General features: G+C 32.5%; 1 protein-coding gene across 1 annotated transcript in view; it reads left to right on the top strand.

The window, feature by feature from the left end:
• CNTN5 (contactin 5) overlaps nt 1-24,566 on the top strand; it is a 504,363-nt gene that overhangs the window by 204,072 nt on the left and 275,725 nt on the right. Inside the window, exons 7-10 of the mRNA XM_024760353.1 lie at nt 10,999-11,180; nt 16,309-16,445; nt 18,588-18,717; nt 20,795-20,945. Coding sequence (XP_024616121.1) covers nt 10,999-11,180; nt 16,309-16,445; nt 18,588-18,717; nt 20,795-20,945 — 600 coding nt within the window. The remainder of the gene's footprint in view (nt 1-10,998; nt 11,181-16,308; nt 16,446-18,587; nt 18,718-20,794; nt 20,946-24,566) is intronic.

Here is a 24,566-nt window from a genome sequence, read left to right as displayed (position 1 = left end):
CAGGTTAGACACTGCAGAAGAATAGATGAATGAACTTGAAGATAGAGCAATAGAAACTATATAAAATATATAGAGAAAAAATATTGAATTATGCCTAAGAGATCTATGGAACAATCATTAAGTTATCTACTATATATGGAAGTTTAGTTCCAGAAGATAGTGATAGGCATACAAATATTTGAAGATTATAGTCAAAAGTTATCACATTATTGAAAAATATAACTCCACAGATATCCAAAGCTCAATGAAATGCAAGCAGTATAAGGCACACCATAATCTAATTGCTAAAAAATTATTAAAAGAAAAAATTTAAAGATAGTCTATCCAGAATTATTTTTCCAGTGAAAATATTCTTCCAACATGAAAGCAAAATAAAACCATGGTCAAGATAAAACAAAACAAAACAAACAAAAATACAAATCCTAAATAACTTGTTGTAGTAGACAGCATTATAAGAAATGCTAAAGAACATTTTTTAAGCTGAAGGAAAGCTAATATTATTTGGAAACTCCAATCCCCATAAATGAATGAAAAGCTAGAAATCACTTTTTTCTTTTTTAATGTGTGTAAATAGAAAATATATTTCCTCTTTTTAATTTCTAAAATTTCTAATTTCTACTTTTTTCTCGAAAGTAAAAATAATAGCAATGTGGTGGATGGTTTATAAAGTATGTAGAAATAACGTATATGATAAAAATAGCACAAAATATGGGAAGGGAAACAAGTGAGCATAATATTGTCAGATACATATTCCAAGCTTTAGAACAACAATATATACATAAAAAGAACAAAGGGCTATAGCTAATGAATCAATAGAGGGCCTTAATGAAATAATAAAAAATAATAATAATAAGTAATTAAAGGAAAATAAGGAAAAGAAAGAGGTCAAAAAAGGAACAAAAAACTGATGAAGTAGAAAGAAAACTAGACTTCAAACCCAACCATAGATAACTGTGTTAAATGTAAATTCACTAAAACACACCAAAGGTGGACATTGTCAAACTGGATGAAAAATCAAGACCCTATAATACTATAATATACTGTCTACAAGAATCCCATTTTAAATGTGTTTATATCTGTCATCTATCTATCTATCTATCTATCTATCATCTATCAAGAGTATATATGTTGAAAGCAAGAGGATAAAAAAGATATAAACATTACTCATAAGAAAGTTAAAGTTACTATCTTAATATCAGGTAGTATACTTTAGCACATATACCTAATATGAAGATAGGCTCTTCATAATAATAAAAAGATTAATTTCTCAAGACGATATTAGAAATCTAAAATGTATATGTACCTAATAACAAAGCTTTAAAATATAAGAAGGAAAATTTGATATTAAAGAAGAAATTGACAAATCCCCAATTATAATTGGAAATTTTAACACTCTTCTCTGGTAACTTATAAATTACAAGAATAGCAGGATGGAAAATCAATAAAGTAACATTCTTCTCCAGTAATTTATCAATTACAAGAACAAAAAGACAGAAAATCAGTAAAGTACAGAAGACTTGAATACAATTATTAACCAACTTGACATAACTTATATTTAAAGAATACTACAGCCACTAACTATAGAACACACTTAAAAAATCTACTCATGGAACATTCACAAAGATTAACTATATGGTAGGTCATAAAAGAAGTATCACTCCTTATTACAGGACTGAAAATTTAGAGAGTATATTCTTTTTTAAAAAAAAATTATTGGAATATAATTGATTTACAATTTTGTGTTAGTTTCAGGTGTACCGCAAAATGAATCAGTTATACGTTTACATATATACTCTCTTTATTTAGATTCTTTTCCCCTATAGGCCATTACAGAGTATTGAGTAGAGTTCCCTGTGCTACACAGTAGGTTCTTATTAGTTATCTACTTTGTATATAGTAGTGTGTTTATGTCAGCCCCAGTCTCCCAATTTATCCTTCCCCCGCTTATCCTGTGGTAACCATAAGTTTGTTTTCTACATCTGTGATAATACTTCTGTTTTGTAAATAAGTTCATTTGCACCTTTTTTTTTTTTTAGATTCCACATATAAGTGATATCATGTCACACTGAGTGAAGTAAAACAGACACAGAAAGACAAATATCATATGATATCGTGTATATGTGGAATCTTTAACTGAAACAAAATTAAACTGTACATCAATAACAAAAGGATACTTGAAAAGTCACCAAAATATTTGGAAATTCAAGAAAACACAACTAAATAACCAAATTGTCAAAGAAGAAATCATGGGGGAAATTAGAAAATATTTTGAACTGAATAATAATGAAAACACAATGTGTGATATAGTTAAGGTAATGCTTAAGTGTAAATTTGTATGTTTAAAAAAGGGAAAATTTGAAAATCAATGGTCTAAACTTCCACCTTAAGCAATTAGAAATGTGAATCACTTTAAAATCAAAGTTAATACAAGGAAAGAAAGATTAAATAGCAGATATCAATGAAATTGAATATGGACAGACAATGGGAAAAAATGGAATATCAATATATTGAAATATCAATATAATTGATAAACATAAAAAAGAAGAGATAAAATTCAAATTATCAATATCAAGTAGGAAAGAGGAAACTTCACTATATCTCTACTCTAAAGCATTAAATGACAGGAAGGGAATGTTTAACACTTAATTTTACAATTAAACTAAATAAACTCCTTAAAGGACATAATTTGCATAATTGGCAAAAGAAGAAATAGAAAAAACTGAATTATCCCATACCTATTAATGAAATTGAATTTGTAATTAAAAACCTCCCCACTGCAAAAACTTTAGAATAGGAGAGCTTCACTGATGTATTTTGTCAGGCACATAAGGAAGAAATGGTACCATATGGCCAAGTGAGGTTTACCTCAGGAATACAGAAATTGTTTAACTTTTAAGAATCAATTAATGTGAGCTTCTTTGGTGGGGCAGTGGTAAAGAATCCGCCTGCCAATGTAGGGGACATGGGTTCGAGCCCTTGTCTGGGAAGATCCCACATGCTGTGGAGCAACTAAGCCTGTGTGCCACAGCTAACAGCCTGTGCTCTAGAGCCCGTGAGCCACAACTACTGAAGCCCGTGTGCCTAGAGCCTGTGCTCCGCAACAAGAGGAGCCACCACAATGAGAAGGCCATGCATCACAATGACGAGTAGCCCCTGCTCGCCACAACTAGAGAAAGCCTGCACGCAGCAATGAAGACCCAATGCAGCCATAAATAAATAAATAAATAAATAAATAAATAAATAAATAAATAAACTTAATAATCAATTAATGCAACTTGTCACATGAATAAAACAAAAGAGAATAATCTTACATTCATGTTTGTTAGGGCAGAAAAAGCATATGACAAAATTCAACATACTTAATGAAATGCTTAACAATGTAGGATTAAAGGGAAGCTTCCTCAGCCAGAAAAAGGGTATCTAAATATATATATATATTCAACATCATACTAAATGGTAAAAACTAAAATAGCCTCATTTCTTTTTTTCTCTTTCTTTTTTTCTCTAACTACTTATGTCCAGCATTTAATGGGAAAGGATCCTAGATAGTAAAATAAGCCATAAAAAGAAATAAAAGGTCTTAGAGACAGGAAAGGAAGAAGTAAAACAGTCTCTGCAGATGCTGTAGATCTGTATGTGTACTATGTTGAGAATCTACCAAAAAGTACTAAAGTTAATATTTAGGGATAAACTATACAAAATATACACACGACTTGTACACTGAGAAATCACATAATATTGCTGAGAGAAATGAAAGAATATCTAAATAACTGAAGAGATATATCATGTTTATGGATTACAACACTCAGTAGTGTTCAGATGTCAATCTTCCCAAACTCACATATGAATTCAACATAATTCAGTCAAAATCCCAGGAAACTTAAATTAGCTAGCTACTTTTAAATTTTACATTAAAATTCAAAGAATATAGAATAGCCAGAATAATTTGGTAAAAAAAAGAATGAACATAAAAGACTTAACACACTTGATTTCAAGATTTTCTCTAAAAGCAGTAGTAATCAGGAAAGTGAGGAACTGGCATAAGACAGGTTTACAGATTAAGGAAAGAGAAGAGAGTCCATAAATAGACCCACACATATAAGATTAGTTTGTCACAAAAATGCCAAGTAACTCAATGGGGAAAGAATACTATTTTGAACAAATAGTACTGCAACATGTGGATATTCATATTGAATAAAATTTAAAAGATTGACAATACCTAGTATTTTTCAAGGATGTAAAACAGCTGGAAATTTTATACATTTCTGGTGGAAGTATAAAATTATATAGTTATTATGGTAAATAGTCTGGCAGTTTTTTATACAGTTAAACATTTACCTTATCATATAACATAGAAATTGTACTCCTAGTTACTTACCCAAGAGACATAAAAATGTGCCCACCAAAAACTTGTACATGAATGTACAAAGCGTTTTTATTCATAATCGCTTAAAACTGAAAACAACCCAAATGTCCAATAGTCAAGGCTGGGTAAACAAATTGTGGCTTATCCATGTATTAAAATACTACTCAACCATTAAAAGAAATGACCTATTGATCCACACAACAACATAGATTAATCTCACAAATCTTATGTTGAGAGAAAAAGCCAGACTAAAAAGGGTACAGACTGTATGATTCAATTTACATTACAGACTAAAAAAGACAAAGTCTTAAATTATGGAAGTCAGATAATTGATCACCTGGGACAAGGGTGAGGGTGATAGGGAAGGGGCATAAGGAAACTTCTGGGGGTGAAAGAAATATTCTACATCCTGTTAACTTAATTAAGGTGATGGTTGAATAGGCATGTACATTTGTCAAGACTCTTCAAACTGTACACTTAAATAGATTTATTTTATTTTTGGTAAATTTTATCTTAAAAAAGGTTTATTTTTAAATGCCAGTATAAAAAATAGTGTACATTATTCTTGGTGGACGTGTTCAAGAGTTTCTCTGGGGATTGTAATTAGTAATTCCATTCCATCTCATTAGTGATCTTCCAGATCATAGAATATGTAATTATTCTCACTTGTAAGATGATTCCAATAGTTTTCCAAAGTTGTTGTACAACTATAAAACCCTACCATGTGTATAAGACTTCTTATTGATTGATATCCATGTCTACAATTACCAGGTTTTTCAAAGTACTACATTTTGCAAATCTGTTAGGCATGAAATAAAATTTCATTGTAATCTAAATTTGCATTTCCCTGATTATTAATGAGATTCAATGTGCTGTCATATGTTTCTTGATAATTTATGTTTTTTTCTTTTGTCTTTTTCTCATTTTTATGAGTTGTTTTCTTATACATTTGTAAGAGTTCTTTAATCTGTAGGCTTTGTCAGTTATTTGTGTGGCAAGTAACTCCTCCACAGTTGTGTTCTTTTAATAAAAATAAATTGTTAATATTAACGCAGTCAAATGTATAAATATTTTTATGGGTAGCAATGTTTTATATATTGCTTTAAAAGCTAATTCCTCCCTACAACAAAGACATAAAAGCATTTTATATATACCTATTTCTGCAAGAGTTATCATTGACATTAACATCTATCCAGCAGACCCAGGAAAAGTGAAAATGGAGGATCATGTGGAAATTTCATTCCTGGATCACGTTTGGTACATTGTTCTTTCCGTTTTCTATTGACCAGAACTCAATCCCATGCCCCTACCTAAGGGATGCTGGAAAAATGAGGCGTAATTTTGTGTCCAGAGAAAAAGGAAAATGTGTTTTTTGAACACTTAGTTAATCTATTCTCCTGAAGAATATTATGGTTCTTCCAACACATTGAATGCACTCGTTCCTTTTCCCAAGGGAGACAAACCAAATCTCATCTGGCCTCTGCATCCAGTCAAGTCCAAGATTTCCAGATCTCCATCAGGTCTAGATATGGATCATCTTGATTCTGTAACATATGTACTTAAAAGATAAGTTCATTATCCACAGAAAAAAAATATTCCACTCAGAAAAGAGATGAACAGGAGTCCCAAACTACTCACTGCTCCATCACAAATATGAAATTCTCCTGTAAGATCATTCATTGTAAAGCTTTTCTCTCTTGTGTGTGTGGGAGGAATGAGAGAGTTCTTAATTAGACACTGATATTACTCTTTGTAAGAAATTACCTTGTCTATCCTCCAGGGTATCTTGACTTCCCTCTCTGAGATTTTTCTTTTTTTTTTTTTTCTATTTCATGGCCACAGTTGAAATGTGTATTGAGGAGTATACCCTCCTTGGGGGCTGTACAGATTTTGTAACTCAAATTCCTGTTGATCTACATTTGGAGGCTTAAATTTTGTTTTAAGGCTCAAATGCTCAAAGATTTGTTGCTGTTTTAAACTGAGACACTTGGTTTCTTTGGCAATGAAGTCATCTCTAAATCTAATTGGCTTCTGACTTGTTTGCTTCCACTCAATTCCATGTACTAATAACTTCATTGAAAATTATTCAATAAATAGTATTTGAATTTAACAATAGCTATCTAAAATCTAATTTTAAAACATTTATCAAAAATAAAATATACCTTCTTTTTCCAAAGGACATATAACTTCCACAATAATTCATTCTATATTTAGCTACAAAGGTTAATTTAACAAGTTCCAAAAAGCAGAAACTACAAGTCATGATCTCTACATGTCAAAATATATGGCATGTGGTTACCTCTGATATCAGAGGTAAAAGCAGTCATACTTTTATTATTAACCATAACAAATAACTATATCACACCTCCAGCTAAAAAAATGAGAGTACAATAATAAATGTGCTAATCAAGAAACAAGAATAAGGAAATAAAAAATAGAAACTCTAAAACACACACCAAAAACTTAAAAATTCAAAATGTTTTTTTAAAGATGAGTAAAAGAGACAAATATTTGACAAAACTAATCATTGTCACTAACATTTATTGGGTATTCACTACTTACAATGTATTTTGCTAAGCAGTTTATAAGAACTTAGCTCACTTAATGCTCAAAGTCATGTTATGAAACTTATTCATTCATTTACTTCATAAACATTTATTAAGTACCAACTATGTGCCCAGCACTCTATGAGACACTGTGGACATACTGCTGAACAAGAGAAATGATGTCTCTGCCCTCAAGATATTTGCATTCTGAAAGAACAAGTAAATATCCTCATTTTACAGTTGGGGAAACCAGATCATAGAACCTAGATAACATTCTTAAGGTTACATAGCATCTTTGTGTTTGAATTTTATTGTATTCCCTGGTATATCGTGCCCCTAACCAATACCGAATGCTAAAAAGGGGAGGGGGAGATTGAGAAAGCACATACTCAAACCATTAAAATTGTAAATACAAATTTTAAAAAAGATACAAATATTATCACCATATTATTGTAAACATTTTTTTTCACCTATTTGCTCTGTGCCAGGTAGTACTTTAAATCATTAAATGTTTATAATTCCCCTCTGAACTACGTATTATTATTTCTACCATATTTTACATTTTGGGTAGCTGAAGAAATGAAATTAGATATTAAAAAACTTGTAGTTGCATACAAATCAAAACTACAATGAGGTATCACCTCACGCTGGTCAGAATGGCCATTATCAAAAAAGCTAGAAATAATAAATGCTGGAAAGGGAATGGTGAAAAGGGATCCCTCGTACACTGTTGGTGGGAATGTAAATTGATACAACCATGATGGAAAACAGTATGGAGGTTCCTTAAAAAACTAAAACTAGAACTACCATATGACCCAGAAATCCCACTACTTGGTATATACCCTGAGAAAACCATAATTCAAAAAGAGGTATGCACCACAATGTTCATTGCAGCACTATTTACAATAACCAGGACATGGAACCAACTTAAATGTCCATTGACAGATGAATGGATAAAGAAGATGTGGCACATATATACAATGGAATATTACTCAGCTGTAAAAAGAAATGAAATTGAGTAATTTGTAGTGAGGTGGATGGACCTAGAGTCTGTCATACAGAGTAAAGTAAGTCAGAAAGAGAAAAACAAATACTGTATGCTAACACACATATATGGAATCAAAAAAAAAAAAAAATGGTACTGATGAACCTAGTTGCAGGCCAGGAATAAAGAGGTAGACATAGAGAATGGGATTGATGACATGGGGTGGGAGAGTGAATCTGGAATGAAGTGAGAGTAGCATCAACATATAAACACTACCGAATGTAAAATAGTTAGCTACTGGGAAGCAGCAGCATAGCACAGGGAGATCAGCTTGGTGCTTTGTCATGATGTAGGGGCTGGAATGGGGAGGATGGGAGGGAGGCTCAAGAGGGAAGGGATATGGGGACATGTGTATGCATATGGCTGATTCACTTTGTTATGCAACAGAAACTAACACAGTATTGTGAAGAAATTATACTCCAGTAAAGGTCTATTTAAAAAAAAAAAAAAAAACTTGTAGTTGCAGAGCTGTATTTATCCTGGGAAGTCTGGATGTAGAATACAGGCTTAACTACTACTAAAACATGTGACCACTTATGATGGAAGACTTTTTTAAACCTTTAAACAATTGGCATTTATATAACTCACTGCTAAAACATTGAAATTATGGATGAAATACTTGATTTTCTAGGGAAACATGAATCACCAAAGTTGACACAAGCAAAAATTTATATACAAATAATTAAAGAAAACATGGAAGAAATTGAAAACACTTTCAAAAAACTAACTCTGCTGATGGTTGGCAGGTGCAGGTGAATTTTTATGAGTCCTATCAGTGTTCTAAGGAACATATAATTTCTCTACTATTTAAGCTATCAGAATAGGAGATATGAATGTTCTGGCATGTTTACCAAGCTATCACCCATCACTATGATACCAAATCTGTCAATGCTAGCTTGTAAACAAAGCAACCACCAACTCACTAACAAATATGCACACATGCAAACCAACAAACCTAATGAGCACAGACAATCTCACCTTTGAATAAAGATGCAAAAATCTTAAATTTTAAAATATATCAAATCCATTCTTGTACACATTAAAAGAATGATATATCAGGCCAATGCAAGTGTTATTTGAAAATGCAAGGTTCAGTTTTCCTGGATATTGAAGCAAAAATTGTCAACTCTAGTACAGCAATTTCAAGTCTATATTTTATTCCTAAGAAACAATTAAGAAAAGTGTTTAAAAATAAACAGGGTGTTTATCATAGTATTGTTTATAATAGTGAATATTGTTATTGCTTCAGTCAGGAAAATTAGTGGAAAATATCCTACATTTAGCAATTATAATCCATCGTAAAATGTTACAAAACATCCAAGTAGCATACAAAAAGCACTTTGATGTTTAAAAGAAAAAAAATCCCAGCCGACTGCACAAATAAGGGAAGACTTTACTGAAGAGGAGGCATTTAGAATGGGTCTCAAATAATTAGTAGCATTTTAACAGATATGACTGGGAACACACAAAGTTGTGTTTCTGGATCAGGAGATATGGAAGGAAGTAGTGAGAAATCGAAAACTGTGAAGCCCAAAACAGATTTAAGCATGTGAGAACCAATTATACAACAAAGGCAACATTCCAAAAATTGTCGGAAAAGGAGTTTTAAGGGTGCTAAAATAATTAGTTGCACTTCCTATTTCACATCAAAAACATGAATATAGTCCAGATGGATTAAAGATCCAACTGCTAAAAAATAATTTTTACAAAATGTTACCAGAAACGCTGAAGGAAATATGGACATAAACTTGGGTTTACAGATAATTTTACAAGAAAACAAAAATTCAGAAGTTATGAAGGAAACTACAAATATGTTTGTTTCTCCCCAAAATATTTATAAGCTTGTATCACAGATACCATCATAAACTATCAATACACTGAGAAAGAATTTTTCTGAGAAACAAAGTCATAATAGCCCTAATACACAAAGAACTCTAAGAAATTAACAATGCAAACAGGCAAATAGAAAAGTGAAAGAAATAATTGAAAAATAATATAAGCAAACAATTCACAGAAAAGCAGATTCAAACAGTCAATATAATTATGAAAAGATGTTCAACTTTCTTAGAGTCCAGAGAGATTTTAACAGAATGCCACTTTTAACCTTTCAATGCTGACAAAAATTAAACAGATTGATCACATAATGCGGTGGCAAAGATATGCGAAAACAGTCTAATATATTACTTATACGTGTGGAAACTGCTACTATATTATTGGAAAACAATCTGGCAGTACTTATTAAAATTAAAAATGTGCACGCCCTTTGATCTATCAATTCCACTTTTGTGAATGCTGTAGAAACTGAAAAGCAATGGTATATGATATATGTACAAGGTTGCTTATAGAAATATTATTTCTTAGTAGCCAAAAAAGAAAAAAAAATGAAAAAGGTTGGGACTATGCTGAATATCTAACTATAGGGGATGGTTGATTAAATTCTGATACATCTATACAAGGGAATAATATGCAGCTATTAGCCAGAATAAGTCAGGAGTTGGTCTTGGATTTGATATTTTATTAATAAAATAACTCATCATATGTGTTTATATATGCATCACTGCGACAAGGTGGGAAATTACTTGCTAACTGTATTTCTTTTTGCAGAAAGGAGATACTTGAAGGGATGGGAGCAAAAAAAGTTCTTAATTCACTTTTCCTGACTCTTTTGTTCAACGTTTGTAATAAGCATATATTATTTTGTAATTTATCCAAGTTACTTTTGCCATTTAAACAAATTTACAAAGTTAAAAAAATAAAGTATAATATATATATGAATATATATATATATATATATATATGTAAAATAGAGTCTCTGAATTGCTTTTCTGAAATACGAAAGAAAAGGAAACTATCCTCCTTGTAATCTAACTACTTACCAGACGATCCACATGGAAAGTGAAGTACATCAACCAGCACACCGTCCTTAATTTTGATGACACTTTATTGCACTCAGCCTATTAAGTGCTTAAATTACCAGATAACAAAATCTATGTTCTTAATAGTGGAAAGTGTATTAATGGTATTTTCCTTCTTTATTGTAGCCCAGTTCCAACAATCACATGGGTGAAGGTTAATGGTTATATTCCTGGTAAAGCACGTCTGCGTAAATCTCAGGCAGTACTGGAAATACCCAATGTGCAGCTGGACGATGCAGGCATGTATGAATGCCGAGCTGAAAACTCACGTGGAAAAAATTCCTTTCGTGGACAATTACAAGTATACAGTAAGTGTTTTCAGCAAAAATGGATGCTCTAGTCCCAAGTCAAACTGAAAATACAAACTAATTTGAACTAAATATTGCTTGTTAGCTACATTAGAAAATGAGTAATAATTTATAATCATGTTTCTTTTACATGGCAAAGCATCAGGTAAAATTACCCTACACACAGAAATGCTTTAAATTAAAAATGAATGGGAATTATAAGTTTCTTTGTACAACATAAAGAATTGATAACCTTAAAAATGAGATACATTCCCAGCACCAAAGCCATCCTCTAAGTTACAAATCTTGTAACCTTTATTAACTTATTCTGCCCTTGGCCTGAATCAGAAGTCACAATTAATGCCCATGAACCAAATCCTACTTGTCTTTTTTTCCTTGTAAATTTATTGGAACACAGCCTCACCCCTTTGTTTACATATTTCCTAGGTCAGATGTTACACTGACAAGGCAGAATTAAGTAATTGAGACTGAGATCAGCTGACTTGCAAAGACTCAAATATTTGCTATCTCATCCTTTACAGGCAAAATTTGCTGCCCCTACTCTAAATTAATGCATCTGTATAATAAATAAACTTCACAGCCTACAAGTGTTTATATTGTCCAAAAATTTCAGAGATAACAAGTTATGTGTAAAATTGGGGAAATCTACTTCAAAAATATGTACAGTATCATCTTTACTTCTATGAATCACAAATTGTACTTTTCATATTTACTACTTTTCATATTTGCTTTTACAATGTACATTATACATAAAGGGTAAGTGATAATACTCATATTTCTCAGATGAGGACACTAAAAAACAGAGGAAAACTATAATGTAGAGCACTGATACAAGCAAATACAGATGTTTCCAATATGAAATTAAACAAATTTCATATTCAACTGAATCAGCCAGCAGCTATAACTGTCACTGTTTCTCAAGATCAGTTCTTCTAAAAAACTGAATGTTCTTCACAGGGACTTTAAAAAGTATTTTGAAATATTAATATCTGAATTCAAGCAGTTTTCCTTTTCTTAGTTGTAACAACTCCTTTAGAAATTGAGCACTCCAACCAACTTGACTATGCCATGCACATTTTGTTCATTCACTCATTAATTCAACTAATGTTTATTTAGTGGCTATTACTGCACTACATGCTAGTAATAGAGATTTGAAGGAACTCTTGGTCCACTAGATAAGATGAAAAGCAAGCTCCACATAGGGCAGAGCATGCTATCTGCTGTGATGAAAGCATGTGCAAAGGACTATGGGAGTGCAGGGTCCACTGCATTCTACTGGGATGATTCAGGAAAGCATTCCAGAGAATTTGTACTTTAAGGGATATCCCACCCACCAGTGGTCTGGCAGCCAGCTGGGTCAGGACCCAGCCCCTACCATCAGCAGGCTGGCCCCAGTCCGAGGACCCCTGAGGGCCACATAACCAGCTACCAACCAGTGGTTCAGTGCCAGCCTTGTGTCACCAGGCCATGAAGCCAGCCATGCTGGGACCCAGGCACTCACTCCAGCAGGCCAGCAGCCACTGTATTAGGTAGGGCCAGACAGCAAATGAGGCAGAAATAAATTAAATAGAGGCTAGAAAACAATTTTTAAAAATCAATGAAACTAAGAGCTGGTATTTTGAAAAGATAAACAAAGTTGATAAACCTTTAGCTAGACTCATCAAGAAAAAAGGGATCCCATATAAATTAAATCAGAAATGAAAGAGAAGTTACAGCCAACACCACAGTAATACAAAGGATCATAAGAGATTACTACAAACAATTATATTCCAATAAAATGGACAATGTAGAAGAAACATAAATTTCTGGAAATGTCCAATCTCCTAAGAATGAATCAGGAAGAAATAGAAAATATGAACAGACAAATTTCTGGTAATGAAATTGAATCAACCATTTAAAAATAAAAAAAAGAAAGCTTCCAGAAAACAAAAGTCCAGTACCAGATGGCCTCACATGTGAAGTCTATCAAAAATTTAAAGAAGAGTTAACATTTATCTTTCTCAAACTATTCCAAAAATTTGCAGAGAAAGAAATGCTTCTGAATTCATTCTTCAAGGCCAATATCACCCTGATACCAAAACCAGACAAAGATATCACACACATACACAAAATTTTAGGCTAATATCATTGATGAACATAGGTGTACATATCGTCAACAAAAAATTAGCAAATCGAATTCAACAATACATTAAAAGGATCATACACTATGATCCACTGGGACTTACCCCAGGGATGCAAGGATGGTTCAACATCCACAAATCAATCAATATGATATACCACCTTAACAAATTAAACAATAAAACTCAAATGATCATCTCAATAGAAAAAGCTTTTGACAAAATTCAACATGAATTTATGATGAAAACTCAACAAAGTGGGTATAGAGGGAACATACCTCAACATGATATAGGCTGTATATGACAATCACACAGCTGACACCATACTCAATGTGGAAAGCTGAAAGTATTTTCTGTCAGATCGGGAACAGGACAATGATGCCTACTCTTACCATTTTTATTCAAAATAGTGTTGGAAGTCCTAACCACAGCAATCAGACAAGAAAAAGAAATCCAAATTGGAAAGGAAGTAAAACTTTGCAAAAGACAGGATACTTTATAGATAAAATCCTAAAGACACCACTCCAAAACTATTACAGCTCATCAATGAATTCAATAAAATTGCAAGATACAAAATTAATATACAGAAATCTGTTGCATTTCTAAATAAAAACTAACTGCAAACTCTCAGAAAGAAAAATTATGAAAACAATCCCATTTATCATCACATCAAAAAGAGTCAAATACCTAGGAATAAATCTAACTAAGGATGTAAAAGACCTATACGTGGAACATTATAAGACACTGATGAAAGAAATTGAACATAACACAAACAAATGGAAAAGTATAACATGCTCAAAGTTTGAAATAATTAATATTGTTAAAATGACCATACTACCCAAGGCAATCTACAGATTCAATGCAACCCCTATCAAAATATCAAAGGCATTTTTTAAAGAGCTAGAACAAATAATTCTAAAATTTGTATGAAAACACAAAAGACCCCAAACAGCAAAAGCAATCTTGAGAAAGAAGAACCAAGCTGGCAGTATCACAATCCTTGATTTCAAACTATACTACAAAGCTCCAGTAATCAAAACACTACAGTACTGGCACAAAAACACACACCTAGATCAATGGAACAGAATAGAGAGCCCAGAAGTGAACCCACATGTATATGGTCAATTAATCTATGACAAAGGAGGCAAGACTATAAATTGAGGAAAAGACATCCTCTTCAATAAAGGGTGTTGGAAAAATTGGACAGCCACATGAGAAAGAATCCAACTGAACTATTTTCTCACACCATACACAAAAATAAACTCAAAATTAATTAAAGGTGTAAATGTAAGACCTGAAACCATAAAACTCCTAGAAGAAAACATACACAGTATGATCTTTGACATGTCTTAGCAATTTTTTTGGATAAGTCTCTTCAGGCAAGGGAAACAAAAGCAATTTTAAAAATGGAACTAAATTGGGCTTCCCTGGTGGCACAGTGGTCCCAAAAAAAAAAAAAAAAAAAAAAAAAAAAAAGAACTAAATCAAACTAAAAAGCCTTTGCACAGTAAAGGAAACTATCAGAAAGGTTGCCAACTGAGTAGGATATTTGCAAATGATACATCTGATAAGGAGGTATAAACCAAAATATACAAAGAACTCATACAATTCAACATCAAAAAAACAAACAACTCAGTTAAAAAATGGGCAGAGGACCTGAATAGACACTTTTTCAAAGAAGATATGCGTATAGCCAACAGGCACATGAAAAGATGTTCAGCATCTCTAGTCATCGGGGAAATGCAAATCAAACCAACAATGAGCATCACCTCAGACCTGTCAGAGTGGCTATTATCAAAAAAAACCCAAATAATTGTTGGTAAAGATGTGGAGAAAAGGGAACCCTCATGCACTGTTGGTGGGAATATAAATTGCTGTAGCCACGGTGGAAAACGGTATGGAGGTTCCTCAAAAAATTAAAAAATAAAACTACCATATGATTCAACAATTCCACTCCTGGGTATTTATTCAAAGAAATGTAAACAATAATTTGAAAATAAATATGCACCCCTATGTTTATTGCAGCATTATTTATAATAGCCAAGGTATGGAAGCAATCTAAATACTCATTTATAGATTAATGGATAAAAATGATGTGACATTATATATATATATAGAAAAGATGGACTAATAGCCTAAAAAAAAAAGAATGAAATCTTGCCAACTGCAACAACAAGGGTAGACCTAGAGGGTATTATGCTAAGGGAAATATGTCATAGAAAGACAAGTAGCATATGATTTCACTTATATGTGGAATCCAAAAAACAAAATAAATGAACAGACATAAAACAGAAACAGAGTCATAGGTACAGAGAACAAACAGGTGGTTGCCAGAGGGAAGAGGGGTGGAGGAATGAAAGAAATAGATGAGGGAGATTAAGAGGTACAAACTTAAAAAAAAATATTTGACAATGGAGGAAAGACACTTTAACCATATCTTACAGATTTCATACAATTGCATTGTCATCTTTCTGATAAAGAAATTTTTCTCTGTTGTAATTTTGAAAGCTTATATATTTACATATATATTTATAATGCACTAGAATGCTAGTAAATATAGAACAATTTTATAGCAAATGAAATTTGAATTTACAAATTATTTTCCCAAAGCTATTCAGGTTCTATCAGAAAAGAAAAAGCAGAGCAGTTATTCAATAAACTGACATGTTTTATTACTTCAATCCATGCTAAAGCTGCTTTAGTATTTGGAAGAAGTGATACCTCTAAGACTTCTTACTAAACAAGTTCCAGTGCTCTCCATGGGGAGAGTCTAGACACTTACTGCAAAGTGGGTAAAACAACAAGATTTGCTTCACTTAGATTATCAGAACATTATCATTGCTATATTTTTTTACACAGGAAATAGAGTGCTGTGTGTAATGTAATGCTGTGTTTCTTCCAAACACCAATAGTTAATGCATAAGAATTTGTGAATATTCCATATGAATTTTGAGCTTGGTGAAGTATTTGAGAAATGAAATCACCCTTATTTAATGCTTAAACTCTTACAGCATACCCACACTGGGTAGCAAAACTGAATGATACTCAGTTAGACAGCGGGAGCCCTCTCCGATGGGAATGTAAGGCTACTGGAAAACCCAGACCTACATACCGTTGGCTGAAGAATGGAGTACCCCTCTTGCTTCAGGTACTGTTGGTAACCTTAGCCTGTTCGAGTGTAATTTTAGAAGGATTTCACAAAGGATAAGCTATCTTGCTTTAGTCTTATTGAAAGCCATTTCTTACGTATCCCTTATATTTGGAATTAGAAAAATAACATATATAAACAAGATTTTCTTTTAATTTTAATTGCCTTATTACTCTTTTGAGTAATATAGCACTTCTTTAAACATTATTCTATCCTATAAATTCATTCAAAAATATCAATGATTATCATAGATGTATTGCCATTTCCAGCAGACTTTTAGACATCATCTAGTTTATTGCTGTCACTTTGCAGATGATGGAGTTATCTCCAAGAAGTAAAGTGACTTGCCCAAGATCATATATCTAGTAAGAGGTGAGACTGAAAGAGAATCCTGGTCTTCTGTGTCCTGGGCACGTTCTTCACAACATCCTGCTACATATTGAAAAGTTTATTTTTAGTAAATCTATTGCATTCTTTTATTTTACTTTTTATTTTTTAACATCTTTATTGGAGTATAATTGCTTTACAATGGTGTGTTAGTTTCTGCTGCATAACAAAGTGAATCAGCTATACATTTACATATATCCCCATATCTCCTCCTTCTTGTGTCTCCCTCCCACCCTCCCTATCCCACCCCTCTAGGTGGTCACAAAGCACTGAGCTGATCTCCCTGTGCTATGCAGCTGCTTCCCACTAGCTATCTATTTTACATTTGGTAGTGTATATATGTCCATGCCACTCTCTCACTTCATCCCAGCTTACCCTTCCCCTGTCCCGTGTCCTCAAAACAACTTAATACCTACTGAATTTGAGAATAAATCGATTACTATTTAAAATAAGAATAATTGTTATAATTTCAGCTCTTTCCCTTGTTGTGGCCTTTCCAGGAAGGAGGACAAAACGGGAATAGTTCACTATTTATGGACAAAAGAGAGAGAAAGTTTGAAATTCCAAACACAGCTTCTGCCCAGGTCCTGTCATTACCAAAGGATCTCGTCTGACATTTGCCTCTTTAGGCTTTGGTTTGCTCTTTTGTAAAATGAAGAGATTGGATCAGATCATCCCCACAGTCCCATCGAGCTCCGATATTCCCTTATTCCAAAACCAGTTAGTCCAAAACAGAACACAGTTACGCAAAAAGACAGACACAAATAAAAAGAACAATAGAGCTGTTAAGGAAAACTGAGGGGGGAGGGAGTGGGAATCCTGAGATAGTGGTTCATTGCCTGTCTCTCTCTAATTCTCTGGGATATCAGGTAAACCTTGAGATGGGATCTGTGCTAGTTATATTTTCAACTGTCACATCCAAGTAAAGTGAATTCCACTGACAGATAATAGTCTGTTAAGTGAATGGGTTAATTTTTAAAATGATGTCAAATTTCTTGGCATCTTCGTTGATAGGTAATCAAAGCACTGTTCACTAAAATTAAAAGAATGATTTGTTTGGCATTAAGTAGATAAGACACCTGGTTGTTTAACAGCATTTTAAATTTAAAATTTGCTTTTCAAATGTGTTATTGGCCTCAGTTTACCTCAGTTTGCTCATGCTCAATACTCTGTTTCCTGTATTGTTTCATCTGACCAGTTTACATTTTCTGACCAATAGTTCTATACAGAATCCAGTTGCAAGACAGTTCTTTTATTTGTGTTACTGTGTTGGGAAGTGAGAGAAAAGGCACATTTCTGACCGGATTAATGTAGTAAAGAGATTCTTGTGATGACCTGGCCTGTATTTAACCTTGATCCCATGTATATACAGTCTCGATCCTTTTACTTTTTGAACTCCTGCTTCTCCTTTGTAAAATGAATTCAAATAAAAGCAGTATCAGCTGATTGTATTTCATAAGCTTAACTAGTATACCAAACAAAAGCAGCTTATTTTAAAAACATAACCAAAAGTAAAACTCATAAGTATAACTACAGGAAAATATAGTAATAATTAGGTTTCTGACTGAGAAATAGTTGTATTTTACATAAGATGTTATATTAGAATAATGAACAGAAGATTTGTGTTCCTAAGTTGTCAAATAATGTTCAATTGCATTAATCAGAGGCTTTTCTGTCTTGATCTAGGAGAGAGTAACTGTAAAATCTCTATGATTTGTTCACTGTCTATATCTATTTTTTTTTATTCCATTACAGAGTAGGGTTGAGATGGTTAATGGAGTATTGATGATCCACAATGTGAATCAATCAGATGCTGGAATGTATCAGTGTTTGGCTGAAAATAAATATGGAGCCATTTATGGGAGTGCTGAGCTGAAGATTCTAGGTATGCAATTTCTAAGTAAATAAAGAGGAAAAAAATGTTGCTTCTTTTCATGCTCTAATTCTTACTATACTGAAGGTTTATGATGTGATCGTGAAAACCTATTTTATGGTTTGAAAATAAATACTATGTCTTGCTGATATGTATTTTTTAAGCTTGAGGAGACAAGTATACATGGTGTACAGTTTATCCCATAACTTTCTATAAGATTTTCTCTAATTTTAGTTTTAACCCTAACAGGTTTATACAATATGTCTTTTCTATGGCATTAAAAAAAATCATATAAGAAAAATATGTTAACTTTCAAGGAGGAATGCTTTAAGGGTAGGGAATCAGAATGTAGGTTTTCAACACAGCAGCGCTTAATATTCTCCCAAGCAGCTCCTACCTACCAGTAGGAGTGTGGCTCCTGCAAGGTGGGACTCCTAAGTAAATCACCCTCTCTTGAAGTGTCATCAACCGTTGTCACCCTTCCAGGTTGATGAAAGCCTTTCTGAAGCCAGGCCAACAAGCTCCTAGTGTTACACTCTTGAGAATATAACCACAACACAAGCACTACTTCACTCTTTACTACAAGAAAAATTCAGTCCAGGGGAATAAGCTACCCAGATTGAGCATGGTTCAGTTTCTGGAATGGATTTTACTTTTTCCTACTCGCATGATTCTCTAAGCTTTTGTTCTGGGATGATTATAATACAAAGAGGGAGACTTAGATGGTCTTAGTGCACCATCTCCCAAACGTGGCAGGAGCCTAAGTGTGCTTTGTACTTTCCACTGACTCAAAGCACAACATTAACAGAAACACCCAAGATCTCTGGAATCTGAAAAGGCACCATTCACATATCAGCTGTGTGATAAATCAAAAACCATAAATCAAATTGAATAATGAATGTTTACATTTGAAATTTCTTCACATTATCACAAATCCATCCAAAATAGATATAGGAGTCCACGTTTCAATGTCGTACATACTAACCAATCAAATATTAATGTACTTTCCTGTCAGCTCATACTCCAACATTTCTGAATTAAAAAGCTGATTCAGCTTTCACCTAGTTAATGTTTTATCCAGAAACACTCTCAAATGTGTCCCTTTCTCATTCACTAGACATATTTTCAAAATTATGTTTAATAAGGTATATTCCCAGCAGGCAACCAAAAATATCACCTGCAATCTTCCTATAAATTCCTTAACTTTTCTTTCAATTTTTTAATCCATCTCAATTGGTACCTTTTTTGTGTGTGTTGCATCTTTTAATGTTGTGTGCCATGCATTATACCGATATGTGATGGACATAAAAAACTTATGAAATATTCATTAAATTGTCATATTAGCATAAATAAATGTCTCAGATACAGTAAACTTGTACACATATTTCCAGTTTCTCTTTAAGATTCAAAGGTGACTTTTTTTTTTAATTTGTTTTTGTCTCTCTGTCACGTGTTGTTTTAGCCCAGCATTCTCAACCACAGCTACCTACTGGAATTTCCTGGGAAGTTTAATCAAAACTGTCTTATAATGATCAGGCCTAGATGAATAATTGCAAACAATGAAATAAAATTTTAATTGAAATTTAAATAATTCAATTTCTTAAAAATATATTTCTTTTAAAGCTACATTTAATTTTGTATACTATTAAAATAAAATATGCATTGAGACTCATAGATAGGAAATGGGCTACACAGGATTGCCTTCTATACAGATAACCTCCATTTTTCCAAAGGAAGCCCAAAATAGACTTCTGTGTCCAGCCCCTTCACCTTTTGTCCAAAGTGCTCATTAGTCTTTCACAATTAAAGTTGATAATCGTAATTAAAGCATCTCATTCTTTGAAACAGCCTTTGTCTCTGGGCCTCACAATTGTACGGAACTATCACCTGCTGATGGAAAGAAAAGCCAATAAGATAGCTACTAAATAATAATGAATTAAATTTCAAGTGAGTGCCTTTTACATGTGTAGATATCCTATGATTTTATTAGAAATGCATTCCAAAGATAAAGTTGCCAAATCTTGGTGAATCATCCATTAGAGGTTATTGTCATTGCTTGTGGTAGAACTAACCTTTTACTTTTTCACAGCTTCAGCTCCCACTTTTACACTGAATCAACTGAAGAAAACAATAATTATTACTAAAGACCAAGAAGTCATCATAGAGTGCAAACCCCAAGGCTCTCCAAAACCAACCATCACTTGGAAGAAGGGAGACAAAGCAGTTAGAGAGAATAAAAGGTTAGAAGTCTATTTCATAATTCAAACTCTTAATATCAGACTTTTTCAATGCAGATGATACAAACAAAGTATATGTCTTGCCATAATTGTGAGATATATGTCATGAACTGACTGAACTATGGTTTTGTCTACATAGTGATTAAAAAATATCAAATGATTTATAAAGTAAAAAGTTATACCTCAATATAGCCAGACTTCTTTGCTTCAGTGGTGTTTCAGCACCAGTTGGGAATTTCACCAGGTTATGAAGAAAGCAAGCACTTTCATTAAATTAGTAATTTTTGGTTTTCATTTGGGTCTGCCGATTTGAAGATTCACAAGTGATCTATGATAATTTTTAGACATTGGATTCTCATTTCAATATTAATATTAATAATAATATAAATATACCCTGGATCTTCTGGATAATCACTTTATGACAGAATACTTCCAAGTGAAATTTGTGCCGAAGTTTGCATTTTTGTTTTCAATCACACTGATGCATAATACTATAGAATTATCTCAATTGCCACAGGCAAATGAGAAATGTTCAGAGAACTATTTAACATGTACAGGTTTGTCTTTGGTATGTAAAGCCAAAGGATACCACAGGAATACAAATGGGGAAAGGTGATGAGAGAATCAAATAGCTGCATGACAGTCTATATATGGCAAATTTGAAAGTCCCTTGCTTTACCAATCATTATCATGTGGTGTTTTAGCTTTGGCAAAATATTATCCTTCTTTATGTTAAAATAATGTTGTGTATGTTGTTTTACAGTTTTGTTTTTCATTTGATCTATAAAGATAAGGAGTTTATGTTTTGTTTTATGTTTGGGTCTCTGTAAACATATAGCTAAAATAATTTAAGTCAGCATTAGGAGTCCATTTAAGCAATTATTTAAGTAATTTTGGAATATTTTGAATTATATATATATATATATATATATATATATATATATTTCCCATTCAATTCTGAGAAACACTGTTTTAAATTGCTTGTCTCTGATGAAATAATTTATGAATGATTGGATTTCGTCCAGGCCCAAGGACCTACGCTGCCTGGAAAAGGTGATAACCTAGAATTGACATGGGTCATAATGGACATTTTGTTTTGAAAAAAATTTCTCTTTCTTAGTGGGGGTAGGGTTGGGCAGCAAGTCACACACTGTGAGATCAGTGTTGCATTTCGTTGAATTGCCTTTTGTTGAGTTACATATGGTCGAATTGAAGTTTTTTGGATTATTGCTCAGAAATATGAAAAAAAAAACTGACACAAATCTTTCATTAAAGCAGAAGAAAAGTAATTCATCATATACCAGTAAGAACATATTTACATTGCTTGGTTACCATTTTTTCTGAACGTATTGAATTTTTTCATAATATCATCAAAATATATATGCCATATTAGTACAAGCCATTCCATTTGAAATGCATTACTTTGTTTTATGTTTGTGGATGGCATGTGAGCCTTGTCTTATTTATTTCAGTTCACCATAGAATGTTCCTCATCAACTATTCATAGACATCACATTGAGTTTAAAAATGTGGCATCTCTTTTGTCAAAGCAAAAGTACTGAGAGAGGAACAGGATTATGGGTTTTCTATTACAACAAATATGAGCATAATAAATTTTTATTTTCCAGAAGTTAAAAAGTATACTTTGTGAATTTTCCATTTTTCTTGCTCACTTTTCTATTCACTGCTAACCCCTTGGGTTAATGTAATGAGACAAATACAATGGCTTCAAACTCAGATCACTCAATTTTTCCAGATCTAAATATTTCTGGTCAAAGTGCTATTTAGGAAAAAGGCTGAAAGATGTTTTTATTTAAGTAAAAGGCAGATTTGGACACAATTACTTAGCATTGTGTTACCCTGATATGTTTATATCATAATAGGTCTGTAAACTGGTTTAATTTAATAACAAAGATCAAAGATAATAGTGCATTTTTATTTTTTTGGCCGCATCTGCACGACATGCAAGATCTTAGTTCCCTGACTAAGGATTAAACCCATGCCCCCTGCAGTGGAAGCAGAGTCTTAACCACTGGGCCACCAGGGAAGTCCCAAAAGGGCATTTTTATTCTTAAAAATTGACAGGACCACTTGCAAAATATAATTTTTATTTGTGTACAATTTACTACCACACTGAGACTTCAGATTTCACAAAGAATACAATCTCGTTGGGTATAAAAATTATAAATGTTCAAATATTAAAATAAGAGGCTAAAATTTAATTAGCAATAGAAAGAATTCCACAAAGTAGTGTAAGAAGACACACATAGATATTTGGACAACTGTACATTCTAAAAATATGAATGGAAACTTGAAACTTAAAATTTGAATTATATGCATTATGCATTCTTTAGCATCTCAGTTACACATGACAACTTATTTCCTTACATATATTTTAGATTGTTTGTCTCTGTTACAAAGCACCTCAACCATTTGTAAGAATTGTAAATATAAGCTTAAGTGGAAAGGGAGATGTTAGAAAACAGTTAAGGCTTTGAAAAGTTTGGGTCATATGTATTTCACATGGGGCTACAGATTCAAATCATGGTTTATTTTGTTGTAATATAAGTATATTCACCATTCATGTGATCTTCATCAAGTATGTCCCCCACTCATGCAACCTACAACTGGAAAAAAAATGTGAAACGAATAGTTTTGCCCTTCATTCATAATCTTCACAGTTATTTGGTGTCTTTCCAAGTTAAAGATTGAAACAGCAAATGGCAGTTTCCTACATGGGCAAATAAAGACTAGTATTACATTGGGGAAAAGGTTTTAAAGTAATAATATATCATAAGAGGAACATTTAAGTGTGAGAAACATATCCCAAAGCATAAAATTGTGTCCAGAGCAATAGCATAAAAATGTAATAAAAGCTTTTAATTGCAGAAAAATATGTTACCTAATCATCTGAAAACATGTCAGAAACCCAAAACGGTGAATTTGCCTCTAGCATTAATTTCAATTTAACTCTAAACTGTAAATGCAATGTTATAACAACTGGAGGTTAATAGTCATTTGTTTTATCAATAGAGTGTCAAACAATTTATTAGCTTACCTTTTCTGCCACATTTTCATGGAATGTTCCCAAATTCAGTTTCATTTTGTTTGTTTTGGGAGGGATACTTCAAAACACAGACTTCTTTGAATTTATCTGTTTCACTAAAGAAATACATAAACTATTATTCTAAAGTTTAAAATTTAGTAAGGAATAACTAGAACACAACATGAATCTTAGAAGAAATATGATTAACAAATAAGTTGTCTGATTATATATTACAAAATATTTCATTCATTTGGCCCTAAATGATACATCTAAAGTATGTAAGAAAATGGATTATATTAGAGTTTGTGAGTTGCTTGTAGTCATTTGTTGTTTATATTACAGAATGAGTAGTTTATATCAGAAAATGATCAGTATCAACTGCTGTTCAAACATTAAATCATATTATTACTAATAATGATGATAATTACTCATAAGTCTGTAGCATTTATAATTTACAGAGCACTTTAACATTGTGGGTAACAGAACCCAGTGTGTATAACAGGAAGACTATGAGTTTTCAACAAGATACTTAATTTTCTTACTTATAAAATTGGAATCTAAAAGAGTAACCTTGTTAG

Source organism: Neophocaena asiaeorientalis, unplaced genomic scaffold (assembly GCF_003031525.2).
Source record: "Neophocaena asiaeorientalis asiaeorientalis breed wild unplaced genomic scaffold, Neophocaena_asiaeorientalis_V1.1 scaffold601, whole genome shotgun sequence".
NCBI lineage: Eukaryota > Metazoa > Chordata > Mammalia > Artiodactyla > Phocoenidae > Neophocaena > Neophocaena asiaeorientalis.
Note: the sequence above shows the minus strand (reverse complement) of the source record. Positions and strands in the feature narration are given on the sequence as shown.